This window comes from Tursiops truncatus, chromosome X (genome assembly GCF_011762595.2).
Source record: "Tursiops truncatus isolate mTurTru1 chromosome X, mTurTru1.mat.Y, whole genome shotgun sequence".
Classification (NCBI taxonomy): domain Eukaryota; kingdom Metazoa; phylum Chordata; class Mammalia; order Artiodactyla; family Delphinidae; genus Tursiops; species Tursiops truncatus.
The window spans coordinates 19261413-19283473 of NC_047055.1; the positions used below are offsets into that span (position 1 = coordinate 19261413).

General features: G+C 39.8%; 1 protein-coding gene across 9 annotated transcripts in view; it reads left to right on the forward strand.

Moving 5' to 3' along the window:
- The window catches only part of ENOX2 (ecto-NOX disulfide-thiol exchanger 2), a 298173-nt gene that overhangs the window by 203832 nt on the left and 72280 nt on the right, over window positions 1-22061 (forward strand). For 8 of the 9 annotated variants that reach the window (XM_019919016.3, XM_033848959.2, XM_019919012.3 and 5 more), the window contains 2 exons: window positions 5655-5789; window positions 19317-19472. In XM_019919016.3, the coding sequence (XP_019774575.1) occupies window positions 5693-5789; window positions 19317-19472 (253 nt within the window). In that variant the 5' untranslated portion in view covers window positions 5655-5692. The remainder of the gene's footprint in view (window positions 1-5654; window positions 5790-19316; window positions 19473-22061) is intronic. The other variant, XM_019919015.3, reaches the window with a different exon arrangement.

Consider the following 22061-nt stretch of genomic DNA (forward strand, 5'->3'; position numbering starts at 1 on the left):
AGAAATTGTTAGATGTGCATTTTTAGTCTGAAAAGTGAATCAGGACTTAACTTTTCCACCATTAAGTGATAATTCGTAACAGATGTTTAGCACAGCATGTTTTGCTAGTACAGACCTTAAATCCAGATTGCTGCCAGAGATGATCATCTGGGATTTCTCTTTGAAAGTAAAAATTTACAAGCTTGCTTATATATATGACTGTGCCTATATGGGGAAAAGATTATAGCTAATAAAATCAAACTGAATTATTAGTTGGGTGCATCTATCCCTGGTTATAACTCTAAATAAATTTCTACATATAAATTCAGTTGTCCTGGAGAGTGAATCAGTTTAGCAATTATACCATCCCCTTTAAGATGGCATCCCAATTTATTGTTCTGAAAAGGTATACAAATAATAAATGAGTGTCATTGCATAGATTGCTTATTGTGCCCCAAATCAATGTAAGTTGATTTTCTTTATTCATTCATTCAAATATTTCTTGAATACCTACTTCATACCAGACACTAAACTAAGAAATGGGGAAACAAAGATGCCTAAAACCCAGTCCCTGACCTAAAGGAGCATGTAGGCTAGCAGAAGAGAGACATGTATCCAGTAACTATAATTCAAGGCAGTCAATGGTAAATGTTCAGTTGTTCTTGCTTCCTGGAATGCTCCTCAACCCTAATCCTCCATTCACCACCTAGAGGAAAATCCTATCCCTCCTTAAAGATTCACTTCAAATGATTCTTTGCCAGTGAAGGCTTCCCTGACTATTCCTCATCTCCTCCACCTCTCAACCCCAAACACATATGTCCAGACCCATTACAGAGATTTCATTACTCTTTCTCTGTTCCCATAGCACTTTCCTCATAGTTTTTTTACAGTACTTATTATAATGATTTGTATTTAGTTGTTTATATGTCATGCCTCTCATTGTATTGTGAGTTCTTCCAGAACAGTAAATGAATTTTGTTCATCTCTATATTCCTAGTCACTAGCACAGAACGTGGCATATACTAAGACTCAGTAAAAGTTTGGTTTGGGGAGAAGTGAGAGAATAAACAAAGATGAAAATCAAATTCTACATAAAATATTATGAGAACACATAGGAAGGAGTAATTAATTCCAGTGAGGTAGCTTCACAGACAAGGTGGCATTTGAGACGACCCTTGAAAAATGAGTAGGACTTGACAGGTGGAGATGGGTGTTGGGGGAAGGGAGGGTGATGAGAAGGGCATTTAAAGCAGAACTCCTTAAGGATTTAAGAACCGAGTTCATTGTAGCGAAATAATGCTGTTAATTAGCATGTTCCTTATCTGTTCATTGTAAACAAGCCTAATAGGAACTCTACTTGCTAACATTTTAACAAGCACTGTGAATTAATATATAGTTTGAAAATAGTGATACTATGTTGTCCTTTAAAAAAACTGATAATTTAGATCATTCTCTCCCCCACCCCCACCAAATTAGTCCAGAGTTTGGCTAGGTACATTGTAAATTCTTAATCTTTGATCTCAAAATTCTTTATTGAGAATAATTCCTAATTCTCTTATATATTTCCCATGCCTGCAGAGCCAGTGAGTAGCCAGACTGTTGCAAAAAATTATTTTTAGCATTGGGGACCAGTCCTAAACCTGTTTCCTCTAAGAGTCATTCTCCAGCCAGCAGAGAAAATCAAAGTGCATACTCAGTAACATCCTAAAGGTCCCTTCCAGCTATAACATTCTCTAAAACTTGTCTCCCTAGTTGGGGATTGGGAGTCAAGATGAACCTAATAATCATTATATAAACTCTTGACCCAAAGGATATTTGATGCCCCATGTTTGTTTTCTTGATAATATTTACAAGAGGCTATTTCTAGCCTTCTTGGATGCGTTCTCAGAGACCACTGAAAACTGGGTGTGAGGACTAGAGCTCCTACAGACAGAGAAATCACCAGTTCTGAAATGTGATTTCTGACTGCGGTAACAAATGCTTAGGGCCATCAATCACTCTGTGTGTGTGGCGGGGGGGTGGTCTATGGAGGGGAAGCATAGGCAATTTCGCAGTATAGGAGAATAATAAAAACTAATATTTCAGAAATAATGTTTTTGGCCATTTGCATTTTCTTGTAATGACCAATCAGTGACCAAAATAGCACTTGTATAAATAACCCAGCCAAGGATCATCCCTCATATTGCCAGGTTGGAAGGATGTGATGGACGGATGTTAGCAAGCTACTATTAGAATAGAGTTGCCTTTGGGGGTGTAATTGGCAGGAGTGCATACTGGGAGGTAGGAGGAAAGCAATGGAAAGTTTTTTTTTAATGGCTATCAGTAGTCAGAGGGAAATTTACCAAAACAAAAGACTTTTTGTGCTCAGATGACTTACGACTATATCTCTCCCAACTGTGCAATATGTACATGCACATGCATGTATAACCTGCTTCAACGTCTTTGCTTATGTCATCCCTGCTCTGGAATGTCTTACCCCCTCTTCTTTACCTATTTAATAACTACCCATAATTCAAGACATACGCTATAGAAATCTGGCCCATTCTTTCAAATCCTGTCTTCTCCACAAAGCCTCATTCCTTAAACTTCAATAACATTCCTAGTCTATACTCTTTGAGTCTTTCATTGTTTCCTAATTGTTTATTTGGAGATACTAAAGCATGGTGCCTAAAAGTACACATCCTGTGTGACCTTGGACTATATATGTAACCCTTCAAAGCCTCTCATCTATTAAATGGAGCTATAAAGAGCCCCTATCTCATAGTGTTGTTTTGAAAGTTAAATGAAAATAATGCATGCCAAGAGCTTTACCTAGCATATGGCAAATGTTCAATAGTTAGTGGTAGTAATGGATGGAGGTGGTGAGAGTAGTGATAATAATAATCATCATCACCATCATCATCGGTCTCTTCAGTTAGATTGTATAACCTTTGAAGGCAGGGACTATGTCTCCTATCTGCTTGTACTCTGCTATCCTAACCCCCCAAATACTCAATTGGTTAAATTGATATTTGTTGATCATGTGTCCAACTCAAAAGTACTGCCTCAAAGATATGAAATTCCATCAGGAATACAATTTTTCCTTTTCATTGCTACTATGGAAACCCCTTTTGGATGTTTTTTCTTGGTTTGCATGCATGAGTAGTTTGGATGAAAGCTGCTGAAGTAATCATATGCAACTAGACTATGAGAAGAATGGGAAACATCTTAATCATCCCAAGCTCCCGTGGTGTGTACACTTGAAAAAAAAAACTCGGAAAACTATAAAATCCTGATGAAAAAAAAGCCAAAGAAGAACTAAATAAATAGATATTTCATGTTCACGGATAGGAAGACTCAATATTGTCAAGATGTCAATTTTTCCCAACTTGATTCAATCAAAGTCCAAGCAAGTTATTTTGTGGATATAAAAAAAAAACTGATTCTAAACTTTACGGAGAGGCAAAAGACCCAGAGTAGCCAACACAATATTGAAGAAGAAGAACAAAGTTGGAAGGCTGATGCTTCCCAACTTGAAGACTGACTGTAAAGCTGTAGTAATCAAGACAGTGTGGTACTGGTGAAAGAATAGACAAATAGATCAATGGAACAGAAGAGAGAGCCCATAAATAGACCCACATAAATAGAGTCAACAGATCTTTGACGAAGGAGCAAAGGCAATACAATGGAGCAAAGATAGTCTCTTCAACAAATGTGCTGGAACAACTGGACAACCACATGCAAAAAAATGAATCTAGACACAGATTTTATACCCATCAAAAAATTAGCTCAGGGCTTCCCTGGTGGCGCAGTGGTTGAGAGTCCGCCTGCCGATGCAGGGGACACGGGTTCATGCCCCAGTCCGGGAAGATCCCACATGCCGTGGAGCGGCTGGGCCCGTGGGCCGTGGCTGCTGAGCCTGCGCATCCAGAGCTTGTGCGCTGCAACGGGAGAGGCCACAGCAGTGAGAGGCCCACGTACCACCAAAAAAAAAAAAAATTAGCTCAAAATGGATCATAGACCTAAATGTGAAATACAAAACTGTGAAACTTCTAAAAGACAACATAAGAGAAAACCTAGATGACTTTGGATATGGCAATAACTTTTTAAATATAACACCAAAGTTGTGATCCATGAAAGAAATTATTGGTAAACTAGACTTCATTAAAATTAAAAAACTTTGTGAAAGACAATGTCAAGAGAATGAGAAGACAAGACATAGACTTGAAGAAAATATTTACAAAATACACATCTGATAAAGGACTGTTACCTAAAATACACAGAGAACTCTTAAAACTCAACAATAGTAAAACAAACAACCTGATTGAAAAATGGGCCAGTGACTAATAGACACCTCACCAAAGAAGATATATGGATGGTAAATAAGCATATGAGAAGATGCTCCACATCGTATGTCATCAGGGCAATGCAAATTAAAACAACAATGAAATACCACTACAAACCTATTAGAATGACCAAAATCCAGAACACTGACAACACTAAATACTGGTGAGGATGTGGATCAACAGGAGCTCTCATTTACTGGAGGTGGGAATGCAAACTTGTGCAGCCACTTTGGAAGCCAGGTTGACAGCTTCTTACAAAACTAAATATGCTCTTACCATACAATCCAGTGATTGCAGTCCTTGGTATTTACCCAGAGGAACTGAAAACTTATGTTCACACAAAACGTGCACAGAAATGTTTATAGCAGTTTTATTCATAATTGCCAAAACTTTGAAGTAACCACAATGTCCTTCAGTACGTGAAAAGATAAAGTGTGGTATATCCAGACAATGGAGTATTATTCAGCAAAAAAAACAAAGGAATGAGCTATGGAGCCATGAAAAGACATGGAGGAAACTTAAATGTATATGACTAAGTGAAAAAAGCCGATCTGAAAAGGCTGCATACTGTATGATTCCAACTATATGACATTCTAGAAAAGGCAAAACTATGGAGACAGTAAAAGATCAGTTGTTGCTGGGGTTGGGGGAGGGGAGAAGGATGAATAAGTAGAGCACAAAGGAATTTTAGGGCAGTGAAAATACTCTGTATGATACTACAATTATGGATACATGTCACTATACATTTTTCAAAGCCTGTAGAATGTAAAACACCAAAGTGAAACCTAATGTAAACTATGGCTTTTCGATGATTATGATGCATCAGTGTAGGTTCATCAGTTGTAACAAATGAACCACTCTGGTGAGAGATGTTGATAATAGGGGAGGCTATGCATGTGGGAGGGTGGGTGTATATGTGAAATCTCTGTACTTTCCCCTCAATTTTGCTGTGAACCTAGAACTACTCTAAAAAACAGTTTTCATTGACTTTAAAACAAGGAGGAAGGAAGGAAGGAAGGGAGGGAGGGAGGGAGGGAGGGAGGGATGAAGGGAGGGAGGGAGGGAGGAAGGAAAGAAAGAAAAGGGAGGGAGGGAGGGAGGGGAGTGGGGTGAGAGAGAGAAAGAAAGAAACACTAAAATGCCATCTGGTAAAGGGCTTTCAAATTCTATAACTTCCTGCCAGTTCGAGCTGTATTGTTTTAACCCTTGTAAAGAGCTGAAATTAAGGCTGTGTCCACCACTTGTCCATCAGTCCATTTCTGTAAAGAGTTGCCAGAGTTTATATTGATAAGTGAACTAGATACTGAAACCTTAATACAACAAATTATTTTGCTTGTCATTTCTTCTTAGCTGATAATAGTAGAACTCTGAATGTGGATTCCACTGCAATGACACTACCCATGTCTGATCCAACTGCATGGGCCACAGCAATGAATAATCTCGGAATGGCACCGCTGGGAATTGCCGGACAACCAATTTTACCTGGTATGCTATTTTTAATCACCTCACAAGTGTTTCTTTTTACTGACCATACGGACATAAATATAACAATATGACACAACTTATTTTGAAGTTGACATTTATCAGATTCTGCCTAGAGTGTGCATTTTTGTAATATGAGCTTTATAGGCTGGGTGGCCTGTAGTTACTAGTATAGTCCCTATTGCACTATGGGCAAGCTGGGGGTATATCTGATGCAGGATATGGTCACTGAATATTTAACTCATTGCAATAAAAGTACAGCAGGATTTGGCAAAGAATTACAAAGTTTGTCTAATTTTATACATTTCTTAGAGGAAGCAAATAAACACGGAGCTAGAATGAGAACTGACTTAGATATCCCAAAAATCTTAGGTTCCTAGAGGGAAGGACAGAAGATAGCGGGGAACATCCCAAAGACTATTGTTAACATTGAATAACTGTTCATATTTTTTAGAACAAAGTAACCTGTAAGAGAATGGGCATGGTATACTAACTCCATCTCCACTAAAGATAAATCAGAAGAAAAATGCCATGTCATCTGAAGGGCTTAGTTTAGACACAGAAAAGCTTCCTGGACTATCAGAGCCATTAACCATAAAAATAGGTTTGTGAATGTGCCTTGGGCAACTCAAATTTTTTATCGCTCTGCATATGACCTTAAATGACCATGAAAGTATTGTGAGTATTGATTTGGGGGGTTACAAAGAAATTTTAGCAAGTAGGCAAATTTGCAAATATAAAATCATGAATAATGATATAAATGTTATAAAATAATTATAAATTTGATCAAAAAATGGGTTTATGAAGACATTAGGGAATTGTCATATCAGGAAGCCTGGGGTGCTTTTTAAACATCCTAAACATTAATCTCCCAGATTCACTTGTTATCCTACTTAAAAGCATGACAGGACCAAGACAATCTAGGCCAATCTAGGACCTTGCTACTCAAGTGTGGTCTGCATAACCTGGGAGCTGTTAAGAATCCCAGAATCTCAGGCCACAGCCCAGACCTACTGAATCAAAGCTGCATTTTAACATGATCCCCATGTGATTCATAAGCACATTAAAGTTGAGAAACAGATCTAGAGTGATGCCACTTAGGGTTGTTGTGAGAATTAAATTGTGCTTAGTAAAATTCCTGGCACATAGTTAGTGCTCAAAAATGTTGGCTATTAAAATACTTTAAAAATCATTATTAATATATTTCTCATAAACATTTCCAAAGGGTATAATTTTTTATTTCATTTTTCTTCATTATTTTATTATAATAGAATTTAAACTAAAATCTTATATTTTTATAGCTTTATATAGAGTGGTCCTGAATCACAATCACAATCACTCTAGACTATCTCTTATAGTCTAGAGTGACTAGATTATCTGATTTGGCTTAAATATTACCAATTTATGGAAGACTGAACCGTATGGGTATATGTCCCAGAAAAAATCTTGAGGCCAGACCTACTCTGTTACTAACAGGACTAAATGTTATCTTAGATTATTTGTAAATTACCACATTTAAACATAACTCTATGCTCACAAAGTAATCTTTAGTGCTTTGCCACCCATCTATAATGTGGAACAAAAAAAGGCCTAACATTGAGAGTAAAAAATCATCCAGGCCATCGTTACAGGCCCAAAGCTGTGCTAGGGTCAATATCAGGCCTAGATTGGTTTTCATAACAGTAGCTCAGAGGGCTATTTCTGTAGAGACAGTAACTTGCTTAGTACAGGCCTTCAAAGACAAACTGCTCGGGTTAAATCCTGGCTGTGCCACTTGCTAGCTATGTGACCTTGAGCAAGTTACTTGACCTATCTGTACCTCAGTTTTCTCATCTGTGAAATGGGGATGGTTATAGTATCTACCTCATAGGATTGCTGTGAATGTTAAATAATATACTTAGCACAATGCTTGGTATATAATAAGCACTGAGTGAAGGTTAACTGGTGCCATTATTATTGCTATTAGTCATATTACATGTTATTTAAGATAAAGGAAATACTAACATACTTCCTTCAAATAGCTGCTAAGCTGCCATTTAGACTGAAAGTACTTGGGTACTAGGCAGCCAGTGTCAGCGCTAATCACATCCACCCCAACTAGACATTTGAAACCTCAAGAGTGATTTTAATTTCTACTTCAAGCCCCTTTGCCTCCCTCTTGTTTTCTTAAGGACTATGAAGAAATGGCTTCTCATGGTCCCCTTCAACCTTGTGACTCAGGGATCATTTAGCTATGCTCCAAGGAAAGTTACTTGGGTTTTTGGAAACCTGGTCTTAGAAATACTGATATTTAGTTCTCTTAAAACTAATAATAATAATGATAAATTTAAAAAATAAAAAAAATTTTAAAAAATACTCTTCCCCGATAAAAAAGGGCTTCCCTGGTGGCGCAGTGGTTGGGAGTCCGCCTGCCAACGTAGGGAACGCGGGTTCGTGCCCCGGTCCGGGAGGATCCCACGTGCTGCGGAACGGCTGGGCCCGTGAGCCATGGCCGCTGAGCCTGCGCGTCCGGAGCCTGTGCTCCGCGGGAGAGGCCACAACAGTGAAAGGCCCGCATACCGAAAAAAAAAAAAAAAAGTATACAGGGCAATAGCACTAGGCTGAGACATACTTTGTAAAGCTATGTGTAAAATCACTTCAGTTGTATGTGAAATGATTTTTCTCCTCTCCATATTATTTTAGGGAAGCAATTTACTCATCAGATTAGAACATGGGTTCTGGATATAGACTGCCTGGGTTCAAATAAATCCCTGCTCTGACATTAAGTAGCTGTGTAACCTTTGGCAATTTACTTAACCTCTCTATGCCTCAGTTTCTTCATTTGTAAAACAGAGATAATAATAGCACCTATGACATAGCATTGTTATGAGGATTAATGAGTTAATACATGTAAAGTCTTAGAATGATGCCTGACTCACAGTAATTCCTCAGTGAACTCAGCTATGATTATTATTATTTCAAGTTCACATCTGATATATGGCTCACAAAAAGTTGAATTATGGCTTATTTCTATGCTTAACAACAATGAAGTATAATGAATGCAGGGACAAATTTTTCCCTGGAGAAGAACTGGACAATGGCAGGTGAAGAGAACAGTGTGTGTCTGACAATGCTGGTGACTGCTCCCTGTAAGTCTGGTGGGGGGTGTCCAGAGAAGCAGAAAGTTGGCTCCACACGCCAATGCTGCTTACCCTTCTTCTTGCTAGAGTCTGGGAAACAGGGGGCCTGCCACCTTTTTATGTAATGTTTTAACTGAATGGGATAAAACATCCCCCTAATCCTCTTCCTACTGCCCCAAATTCCTTAAAATGGAAAAGGAAGCAAAGGAGCCACATGGAACTCTTTCCTGAGGTCACCCATTGATGGCTTAGTAATTTAGCTACTTTTCTGCCCCTTAGAAGGTTTCCTTCTTAGCCGGCAGAGTTTTTCTTTGTCCTGTCTCATTTGGCCTATCTGTGACAACAGAAAAGGCTTTTGGCATTGATGAAAAACAAATGATACATAAGCTTCCTTGACTTCCCCCAGAGAGCTCAAATCCATACTGTCATGGATGCTGAATCTCTTAGACACATACTTGTCATCTGGGCAGTGTCTAGCTTATTATATTCCTTGAGCATGGAGCAGAGACTGGCCATCTCTGGGGTTTGGTGTAGAGCTCCCTTTCATCTAACATGGTGTTTTTTGTACAGCTGCTGTTCAATAAAGTTAATCCACAGTGATGGCAGATTTGAAGGTCCCCTCTGGCCGGCACCTGTCTTTCCTGAAAGATTATTTGCTTCTCTAAGCTCGTCAAATAAGACTAATGTTAGTTTTCACATGAAGGGAGGCACCAAAAAGAGTCAGGCCGCCTTTGGAGCATTGTTCTGCCCATCATCCCAGATGAATCCAAGAATGGACCGATTAAAGGGTACTCAGTGAATACTGTGCGCTGCTTCCTTTACTTTCCCCTAAATTAAAATATCCTTAGCATCCAAGTGTGGAGCCTGTGAAGTCCCAAAGAAGAAGTGTCCCTCATTATGGTGTCTCCACTATACTGACTATGCCTCCTCCATAATGAGAGATGTTGGAAAATATGACTCATGGCCCTTATTCCCAGAGCAAGACGCTGCCCATCTATGAGAATTGTCATTCTTAAGGAGGCAGTTCTCACTGGATGCAGCAGGCAAACTCTGATGAGAACAGAAAGAAAGAATGAAGATGCGTGACACATGATAGGCCACTGTTCTTCAAGCTCCTCAAGGAGGCCCGGACTTGGGTTTCTATTGTTTTAATATCTTCCACAAATAGAATATGCTTTCAGTGGCAGATAATGTTGAGATCCTGAGAAAGGAGAGCCCTGTTCATCATCATGGTGGACACTTCACCAAGAGCCGATAATATATAAACCACTGTACCAAATAGAACTAACGTCTCTCCAAATCAAGCTTGAATCCTACCAAGTGATGGGACTCTCAAGATTCCCCCATGGAAACTATTATGAAGAGTCCAGTAGAGTGAGGTGGTTTATTTATTCATTCATACAAGGAATATTTACTGAGGCCTGCTGTAAGCAAGATACTGCGAGGAGCCCTGGGGATAAATCAGTGAACAAAAAAGAGAAAGATTCCTTCCCTCATAGTGACTAGAGTATTTTTAGAACCCCCATATTTTATCCCTAATAAAACCTGTTCTCATTTGAGCTGCCTCTTGACCCTCAACAACTCAAAGACTTCCTAAACATTTTGTTCCTTTGTGCTTTTATTCACCCATCCATGAATTTAAATATATTGAGCTAGGTCAAGGGGATACCAAGTGGGCCTTCAAGCTCAGAATCCAGTGGCAGAGGCAGCAAAGTCCATATCACTACACTACAATGTAGCAAGTGTCACAGTAGATACATGTAGAAAAGTATTGTTTAGCCATAGTAGATACATGTAGAAAAGTATTCTTTTAGCCAGGGTAGGATGGAGGGGGTGCTAGGTGGGTAGTGGTGATCAGGGAAGGTTGACAGAAGTCGCAACATTTGAGCTCAGTGTCCAGGGATATATAAGAAAGTGTCAGATGGAAAAAAGGAACTAAGAACAGCCTAAACAGAGGAAGTGGTACACCAACGACCGGAAGGTATGCAAGACTATACAGTGTGGGGAAAATGGTTAAATACTGAGCTGATTTACATCACCCCATTCCACAAAATATTTGAGGCAGCTTATAAGAAAGATTACAGTAAAAGAAAAAAATTACAAGTAAAATAAACCATCATCTGGGAAAATATAAATGAGAATAGAAGGGGAAGCCCCGGTAGGGAGGTTAATTAGAATTGAGATATGTAGGTTATAGGATCCCACCCAGTTTCTAAAGGTGAACTGCACTTGTGACCAGGTAGCCAAAACAAAAAGGGAAACCTGATCAGTTATATAATTTGCATTTTCCCTGAAGAGAAAATATACCAGTCCTCAGCAGAAGTCAAACTTTTCATGGCCCTTAACACTTGTGTGTGTTTGACACTTTAGCTCTGAAAGACTTTTTTCATAGGGATCTTCATACATAAGGGTGCACACTAAGTGAGGTAGTTGAGTCATCTCCAAACACTGGGCTGGAGCCCAGGACCAGTTGATATTGCTTTCTCTCATCCACTGCAAAATGTAGAAACTAAGAATATAGTGAATTTTTCATGAAGCTAAATTTGCTCAATTGAAAGGACTGTTCTTTATTTGGAGATTATAGATTTCCTATATTTTTGGTTTTGAAATGTTCTGTCTTTTGTGAATTGCATGAATGGTATGTGGTTAATTTTTGTTACTTTTTTCCATGTCTTAGCAAATTAAGAGGTTGGCAACCTTAAATATATATATGTGTGTATATATATATATATATATATATATATATATATATATATATATATTTCTTATTCATCTCTAAAATCCAGAAATCTAGGAACCAAAGATGTAGTGTGAAATGTCCTCCCTAATGCCTTTCCAAAGGTGTTCACAGAATCCCTAGATGAGAGTCAGGGGCATGACCCTGAATCTGTCAAATGTTCTAACAAGGCAAGAACACAAAGAACAAAATAGGGAGGAATAGGGGGAAGGTGGACTAGATATATAGATATTTGCAAAAACTTATACTAATGAAATAAAGCTTCATTGGTTGAAATTTGGGATCAAAGTTGATATTTATTAGGGAGAGTCTTTATGAGCTGAAATTATGCCACATAACCCACCCAAGCCCAGCTTGCTGCCTCGTTTGTCATTGTACCTGAACCAGGCCCTACCCCAACTTTCCAACTGACCTGAAACAAGAGTTTTGATGATATTCTGGAGAAGCAAGACAGATTTTGGTACAATTTGAGAGTCATTGTGCAAAAATTTAGAAACTTGTGTTCTGTTTCCAAGAGGGCTTGTGGTAAGTCCAAGGTCATCTCACAGCTCAGCCAAGCTCTCCTTAGAAATCTGTGTTTCCTCTTCAGGTTGGCTGCCTGAAAAGTCTTTTCAAGATCTGTGTAGAGAGGAGGCAGCCAGGACTGTAGTGAGTTAAAATTTCTCAATACCCAGGCATAATTCTTAATTTTCCAATGAATTTTATAGGAACTCTAAAGAAATAGCAATAATGTACCAGAAATGTATACCTGAATTGGAATCATAACTTTCTATAAAATAGCTTAATTATGCATATATAATTAGATCCTATTTGGAACATTTATTTTAGACTAATCCATAGTTGCATTTCAGTGGTTTTACTGTGAATACAAACTACCTCCTGGTGATCAAGGGTCTCTGGAATACCTAAAAGATTGGAAATGCCTTTAATGGACCTGGGCGGGGGACTTGGATGGGGAGAAGTCACTAAGTGTAAGCAGAGGCTTTCTGAGGGTATGAAGAGGACTCCAGCCAGCCAGAACCAGGTCCAGTTCTGAAAAGGCAAGCAGGATAGTAAATATGTCAGCTCCTATATCTGCCTATCTCCAGTTCATACATTGCCACAATTCCAACTTCTCCTGTGAGTCAAAGTTGAGACTTCAGATTTAGAACAGAGGACTCTAAATTATCCAATGCTGTGACAACACATATATTGAATATCTCAACAGGAAGTTCTGGCTGTAGAGATAAGCAATCCTATGGTAGCCTTTTGGACAGGAACATTTGAAGGACTCTACAGGTTGAGTAGGTAGATAACAGAGCTTAGTCTGACAAGAAGTATCTTTTTTTCCTGTGGACCCATGGACTTTGTGAGAAGCAGAGTAGAGTAATGATTGAGAGCATAACTAGTAAAAGCCACCTACTGTGTGGCCTTACTGTGTTATCTCTGTAAGCTTCAATTTCCTCATCTGTAAAATAGGGAATAATAATATTGGTCATTCCTTAGGATTGTTCTGAAGTTTAAATGAGATGATGTGTATAAAACCTGAAAATTCATGTACACCTGATCAATGGGCAGTAGTATTATGGACAGCATCCTCTTCCCCTGCCACAAAAGTAGATGTTGCTGTCTATAGGAAGAAAGCCATCGTGAACTGGCCTGCCAGAAAATATCAAGGGTTGAACCATAAAATTGGCATATGTGGTGTCTTTGTCAGGCATTAAAGATGGGCAACCTCTAAGGTTTCTAGTGTTTTGTAGACATCTGTAGTCTTTGTACATCTGGTAGTGTGTTGTCATCTGGCATTGTTCCAACTGGTCCTTCTACACAGCAATAGTACAGTGACAACTATTGCTCAAAGACAGTGGCTGTGGGGCCCTGCTGGATCCCAAAGCACCTTTTCAATAATCTGAAAAATAATGTCAGTCTAGTTAGGTGCTTAGTGTACTTTCTATTTTAATTACTTGAAAATAGCTAACTCTATTAACCAATCACACCCCACTCCTCAGACGTGCTGCATATTCTGCTTACCTATTGCTGTATGACAAACACATTATAACTTAGTGGCTTAAGACACAATGACTTTACTATATTTTAAGATTTTTCTGGATAAAGAGTTTAAGCAGGACTCAAATGGGCAATCCACCTGTTCCACATGGTATCAACTGGGATGCCTCAGCTGTGGTGGGATAGTCTGGAGGTTCCAATACAATTTTATTCATACTCATGGCACCTTGGCAGGGACAGATAAAACACTGGGCTCAGCTGGATCCCTCCCTTTCCATTTACACTAAGGCCCTCTCCACATGGTCTCTCCAGCATGGTAGTCAGACATGTTACATTGTGACTAAAGCTCCCATAGCAAGTGTTCCCAGAGACAAGTGGAAATTTTATCTCTCTTAAGGCCTGGCCCTGAAAACAGGCACAACATCCCTTCTGCTGTATTCTATTGGTCAAAGTGGTTCTAGAGCCCATCCAGGTCCTCAAGGGGATGGGGCATAGACCTCACCTCTTGACAGGAGGGGAAACAAAGAATTCGTATCCACCTTTAATCCACCACACTTGCAAAAAAGAATTATATAGAAGCATTTTGTTATTCGTCTGCCATGTTTTTCAGCATACCTGTTTCACCTTATACCTGTAATTAAATTAATTCATTAAAACAATTGCCATACTACATTGAGAGGCAGTGCAGTGGTTAAAAGCATTAGAGTTAAACTAACCTGGATTTGAATCCTAGGTCTTGCCTAGGTTATTGGCTGTGGAATCTTGGGCAAGTAACTAAACCCTTCTGAGCCCCAGTTTCTTTATCTATAAAATGAAGGATAATAACAGTACCTAGCCCACTGGTCTTTTGGAATGAGATTATATAAAATGCTTAAGCACAGTCCCTAGCACAATGGAAGCACCCAATAAACAATTATAGTGATGATAATAATAATTGATGATAAAGCATTATAATTGTTTGCATGGCTGTTCCCAAACTGTACTCTGAAGTCGAGGATTTTATCTTATTCCTTCAACCCCAACACCTGCAGAGGAGCTGGCATCAAAATATGGAAGGACATACAAATGGTTAGACATATGGATGACTGGACAAATGACATTTTCCTCCATTGTAGCTCCCTGGCTCAGATGTATACAGAGAATGGAGGATGATAATATTGCTAGATAACTACTCTATGTTGAATTAAGTGCAAGTTGCTAGGCAGCAGGAAGACTTAAGGCTACACTGAAACATTACTTAAAATCATATAATAGAGATGTAATAGAGCTGCAACTCAGAGGAGCAAGGTGCCGCAACTGAAAAACAGCATTTGCAGCATTTCCAGTAAGCTGGGAGTTTGGAATGTACATGAATCAAAAGACGGAATACAAACCAACATCTTATGACATTTCCATCAATGGCACTGCCAAGAGTAAAGAAGGCAGTAGGGAAAAGGCGTTAGAAGAAGAGATGGTGGTAAAAGCAAAACAGAACAGGATATTTATTGTGAAAGGACTTTAGGGGAATACCCTGGCCTTTTCCACAACCCTTTTTAAAAATATTTATTTACTGGGGCTTCCCTGGTGGCGCAGTGGTTGAGAGTCCGCCTGCCGATACAGGGGACGCGGGTTTGTGCCCCGGTCCGGGAGGATACCACATGCCGCGGAGTGGCTGGGCCCGTGAGCCATGGCCGCTGAGCCTGCACGTCCGGAGCCTGTGCTCCGGCAACGGGAGAGGCCACAACAGTGAGAGGCCCGTGTACTTCAAAAAAAAAAAAAAAAAAAGATCCTAAATAAATAGATAAATACATAAATAAATAAATATATAAAAAACAAAAAAAAGATCCTAAATAAATAAATAAATATATAAAAACAAAAAAGATCCTAAATAGATAAATACATATATATATATATATATACACACACACATATATATATATATATATATATATATATACACTTTTTTTTTTTTTTTTTTTTTTTTTTGCGGTACACGGGCCTCTCACTGTTGTGGCCTCTCCCGTTGCCGGAGCACAGGCTCCGGACGTGCAGGCTCAGCGGCCATGGCTCACGGGCCCAGCCACTCCGCGGCATGTGGGATCCTCCCGGACCGGGGCACGAACCCGCGTCCCCTGCATCGGCAGGCAGACTCTCAACCACTGCGCCACCAGGGAAGCCCCGGATCTTTCTTTTTAGTTGCGGCATGCGGACTTCTTAGTTGCAGCATGCAATCTCTTAGTTGCGGCATGTGGACTTCTTAGTCGCAGCGTGCATGTGGGATCTAGTTCCCCAACCAGGGATCAAACCCTGGCCCCCTGCATTGGGAGCATGGAGTCTTACCCACTGGGCCACCAGTGAAGTCCCTCCACAACCCTTTTATAAAATGATTTCAAATCTCCTTCAGAAGTTTAAATTCCTAACATAAGTGGTAATACTATGTACATGTTGGCTGTACTCTTCAAGCCAGAATAGGGCCTGAAAAAGGGAGAGAATTTCTCTGGTGTTCTATTCCCAGTGTATTTTAGTGTTGGACTTCTTTGATTTTTTTCAGATTCTGCAATACTTGTATAAGGCCCATGATTTCAAATGGTTATTTTCTTGGTTGGTATTGGAAATTCAAGTCTACTTTGGTTTTAATGGTTGAAGATAAACAAAAGAAATAATCAATGTGATAGGAGCCCTTGAAATGTCATGTACAATGTACATCCTGCCCTCTAGCAAGCCTTGCTAGGCAGTGTAGCCTATGGAACTCTTGGCATATTGAATGCAAAGAAGAAAGGGAGTTTATCTACTCTGGCTTTAGCCATATGTCATGAATACACTTGCTTTTAAATGAATTTCATAAAATATTAATGTAATCATACCAAACAGCACAGTGGTGAGTACATCAGTCAGGAGTTATATTTATCCTGTGTATTTGTTTTTTGTTTGTCTCCATTTATTAGTAGACAGTACATGGAGACAGGCATTTCTTTCTCAGTCGAAGTGGCAGAACTTGTTTAATGAACTGATGTTTCTGTAATCTGTGGTAAGGTAGAGTTGTGAGTGACAGAACTATATGAATAACAATGAGGAGGCAGGCAGAACAATAAAAGGAAGACAAACATTTCAGTGGGGGGCGGAAATAGATGGGATTGTTTAGTTGGCACACAATCTAATCTGATCTTTTCCTACTGAAAATTAACAGTTTGTAAATGGGGGAGATAATTTTAACAATTTTTCCAAAACCTTATACACAAGGAATCAAATTTTCCAAAGACATAAATGGCATTCTTAGCCACAGTGCTGTCATTCTACAGCATAGGAACACAGAGTGTCAGGGCTCCTAAGTTCTCCAAGATGGAAAAAAAGACCTGGACGCCCTGTCCCCCTGCACAGAGCCTGACATATAGGAAGCTATCACAAATGTTTGTGGGATGTGGAAGTGAATGCCTGAATAAGTGAATATATTAGTGTGTGGACGCATGTTTTGAATGGAAGGAAGGAAACTTACCTATCAGGACCACCATGTATCATGCCAGAGGTTTTCATATCTGTTCTGTCCTTTCATCCTTTGAGCTAAATGTCATTATTTATCCCTACTTTTACCAAAAAGGAGATGGAGGCACACAGATATTAAGAAACATCCCTCAAGGTCATATAACTAGCATGTGGAGGAGAGTAGAGAGATGAGAGTCACAGGGAGGAAGGGAAGGAGTGTGTGTGTGTGTGCACGCACAGGCATGTATGAATACTTGCATGTTGGGTGAGATAACATATGAGGGCTAAAAGTAAATTTGTTTTCAGAAAAATAAAATTTCCTCTTAGAAGAAAATTCTTTCTTCCTAAACATGTTCAAGGTCTTGGCATCTCAGCATGACAGGCATGTGGGAGGATGCGGAATGCCCTAGCTCTCTTGGACTGGCTTGCAATGGGAGGTGCTCATGTGCCACCCACCTGCCTATCTGCCCAGTCACAAGACTCCCTCCTTCTGGGCCTATCGTACTTGAAGTCCTGCTTCTGTATGAACCACAGGTTCTTCCCACTGTTTAGATACACCTCCTTCAACATCTTAGAGAACCACCCAGGGGGGTCAGAGCCACCTTGAGGACATACTTAAAGGCACTGTCCCTTGGGCCTGAGTGGTGAGCAGGGTAAAGTCTGGGGGAGTAGGACCTGCTACTGCTACCATGACTACCCCTACATTATCAGAACTCCTTATGCAATATTTTCTTTGTTTGCAATACACTGTGCATTCTATAACAGAGGGCAGGGGTGAGAGGTTCTCTCAAAGAACATGCATTTTGTTATAGAGACAAAATTTAAACAATGAAATCAGTACCGCCTTTAGACCCAGGTAAGCGGGGCCCCTGCCGTGGGCCCTCACATCAGGGGACCCCGAGCTTTGGAATGACTGTCCAGATATTTTCTAAGTCCCTCTCCAGAGCTGAGGACTGGCCAGGTAGATAGTGCCATCGGGGTAGGTGCCCCAAGTCCAGAGCAGCTCCTCTGTGGGTCTTGATGGCAAGAAGCAGCTTTCTCAACATTTTCTAGGTTCCCCTCCAGTGCCTGGGATTCACAAAGGCCTGCAGTGTCATCTAAGCAAGGAGCCCCAATCTCAAATTGAACCTATGTGGACCTCAGTCCCCATTTCTCCCTTTGAGGCACTCTTCAATCCTTTACCCGACATGTAGACTCAAGTAAATGCCCCCAAGAAGCTTCAGAACTTGTGCCTGTGGAGTCCTCCCAGAGTCTTGGTTCCAGGAGAGTATCCTGGCAAGTAAATCACTCCGGCTATATGGTATGGTATTTCTTTCATGGTATCGAATGGGCTACCAGAATAGTATTGATGCTGATTTGTGGTGAATCAATTGTGTATCTAGACAAGCCCCACAAAATATGTTTGGGGAGCTCCCACACATCCTAGAAGCACCCCTGAATGAAACAAAAGATGATGCAAAATAAAATTCGGTGGCAACGGGTGTAGAACAGTTTTTAGATAAAGAGATAAGAATGAACCAGTATTATCTGGAAAGGTGGGACTTTAAGCCAGGCCTTGAAGCATGGGGAGAATTTGGGGAGGCTTGAATGACTCCAGGCAGGCAGGGAGAACAACAGGAACAAAGGCACAGAGAATAGTTATTTATTGAGCTTTTTTGTGCTATGCATTATGCTAGGCACATTTCATTCATCATTTTGTTTATTCCTCATAGCTCCCTATAAAAGTAGGCGGAATTAACCCCGGTTTGCAAATGACAAAACGGAGGTTCAAAAGATTCATCCTGCTAATAAAATGGTAGAACTAGGACCCAGGTATTCCTGAACCCCAAAACTGTATGCTCTTAACACCATGCTATACTGCAAAAAGACAGGAAGTGTTACAAGGGACAGCAAGAAACCTTGTCTGAATGGAGCAGAGGGTGTGTGTTGGAAAATAGTGGAAGGAAAGATCAATGGACAAGGCGCGGTCATATTACAAAGGGCCTTGGATGTCAAAATGAGAGGTAGAGACAAACAGGCACTGGGCAAACAAAAACAAGCAGTCCTAGCCCAAAAGAAAAATGCACAATTACGATATTTAAGACCTGGTAATGCTAATAACATGTTTTCTTAAATATTTTGCCTCGGTCTTAGAAAGACCTTTGGTTTGAAGCTTATAAGGTAGCATTCTGCCTCTACTTGATCTTGCCTGGTGTAATTTATTGTTCTCTCTTTCCTCTCCTTTTTAAGACTTTGATCCTGCTCTTGGAATGATGACTGGAATTCCACCAATAACTCCAATGATGCCTGGCCTGGGAATAGTACCTCCTCCAATTCCACCAGATATGCCAGTAGTAAAAGAGATCATACACTGTAAAAGCTGCACACTCTTCCCTCCAAATCCAAGTAATATTCTGCTTTCTCTCCACACAAGTCACAATGTTTTGGTGTCTCAGTCCCTTGGTTATTTGTTTTTGTGTTAAGAATGCTGTCAGGGCAATTAGTGCCTGTAAAGTGGTGGCTTCTGGGAAGGAACCTGGCTTTGGAATTGAATTCAAAATATAACATTCCTGACACAGCTTAAAGTAAACTAGTGTTGTAGTTCCTTTTTAGAACTTGAATTTTGTTGAAAGGGGGCTCAGGTTATTTGGGTGGGGAAAACACTAACGGATAAGCCTCCCTTAGTTCTCTGCTGAGAGCGTGGCAAAAGTGCCATTTTTGTTAACAGCCCCAAGACTTTGTAAAGGTGAATGGAAAGAGCAAGTGCTATGGGAAGAGTAGGAATTTGGTATGTTGACTTATCTTCTCCAGAGCCCACCAACTGTGTCTGATGAAGCCTTGATTATAAACCCCAGTACTTACTCCTGCCTGTCTCTGGTATATTCTCTTGCACTCAGTGGCCTCTCAGCAATAAGGTCATGTGATTTAGGGACTCTCACAGTCTCTTTATGCACCCATCTGATCTGCTTCTGTCTTGTTTCTTCATTAGAAAGTATCTTTAACATCAATTCCTTCCCCTCTCTCCCACCTAACATTTCATCCAGGTCCTTGTCACCTCTCCAGCCCAACTCCAAGCTTGCTGTCTCCCAAACACTTCCATGTGGAAGGTACTGAAATTAAAATGGTAGTTAATCTTTCATCGTTCTAATGCATTTCCAATAAAGTATTAGGGGCTAAATCCAATGGATACTTTTTAGTCCTTAAATTACTTTATTTCTCTACTATATTTAGAACTAGTGACCCCTTCGTCCTTCTTGAAACATTAGGTCATTTGAAGGTGTTAGAATGACCACCAGAGAGATTATATAGATCAAGAAGGAGGATGACCAAGCAGGGCACCCTAAGGAATTCTAACATTTCAAAATTTAAGAGAGAAGGGGAATTTGCATTTCTATACACCCCTTAGCAGCAAAAGTCTTTAAAGCACTTAATCTTTACTGTTTCCAGTTCTTCTCTTCTCTCTTAAATCTTCTTCATATGGGCTTTTGCCCCGCCCCTCTATCAAAATGCTTGCTTAAGAACACTAATGTCTATAGCACTAATAAAGTTAGTTAGACAAGTATTCTCATTCATACCTGGAAACCAGTCTTTTATAAGGACCATGACAATTATATTTACATAATATGCTTTTAAAATATTTGATAAATTGATAGACAATAATGATACCACATTATAATATGTATTTATTTTATGTTACTAGTTGCTATAAACTTTCTCATACCTTTAAAAAAAAAAAAGAACACTAATGACCTCACAATACTAAATCCAGTGGTCAATTCTCACTTCTCTTCGTAACTGACCTAACAGCCATGTATGACACAGTTGATTACTCCTTACTCACTGATATACTTTTTCACTTGGCTTCCAGGATACCACACTATTGGTTTTCCTTCTCACACTGGTCATTCCTTCTCAGTCTCCTTTGCTGATAACCTTCTGTTCTCGCTGACTTCTTACCATTGGAGAGCCCCATGACTCAATCCTTGGACCTCTTCTCTGTACTCATACCGTTGATATGCTCATCCAATCTCATGGCTGAAAAAAAGTATGCCAGTGGTACTCTAAATTATATATTTAGCTCAGAGCTTGTCTCTGAACCCCAAACTCATATCCTACTGCTTATTTCATATCTCCACTTACCTGTCAAAGAGACATCTCAAGTTTAATATGTTCAGAACAAAACCCCTAATATTTACACCCAAACCTTCTCCACTAGTATCCTTCTCCATCTCAGATAATGGCAACTGCATCCTTTCAATTACTCAGCCAAAACTTAAGGGTAATCCTTACCTACTCTCTTTCCCTCACACGCCATATTTAATCTGTTAGAAAACTCTGTCAGGTCTACCTTAAAATATATAACTAGAATTCTACTATTTTCATGATAATTACTGCTATAATCCAGTTTATGCCCCCATAATACATTTTCTGAACTATTGCAATAGCCTTCTAATTGGTCTTCCTCTTTCACCCTTGCCCCCTACAATGTATTCTCAAGAGAGCAGGCAGAGTGATCCTTTTTAAAACCTAAGTCAGACTATGTCCCTCCTCTATTCAAAACCCTTTAATGGCTCCCTGTTTTACTCAAAATAAAGGCCAAAGTCTGTTTAATGGCACAGAAAGACCTTTTTTTTTTTAAACATCTTTATTGGAGTATAATTGCTTTACAGTGGTATGTTAGTTTCTGCTTTATAACAAAGTGAATCAGCTATATGTATACATATATCCCCATATCTCCTCCCTCTTGCATCTCCCTCCCTCCCACCCTCCCTATCCCACCCCTCTAGGTGGTCACAAAGCACCAAGCTGATCTCCCTGTGCTACGCGGCTGCTTCCCACTAGCTGTCTATTTCACATTTGGTAGTGTATATATGTCCATGCCACTTTCTCACTTTGTCCCAGCTTACCCTTCCCCCTCCTCATATCCACAAGTCCATTCTCTAGTAGGTCTGCGTCTTTATTCCTGTCTTGAATGGCACAGAAAGACCTTTAATG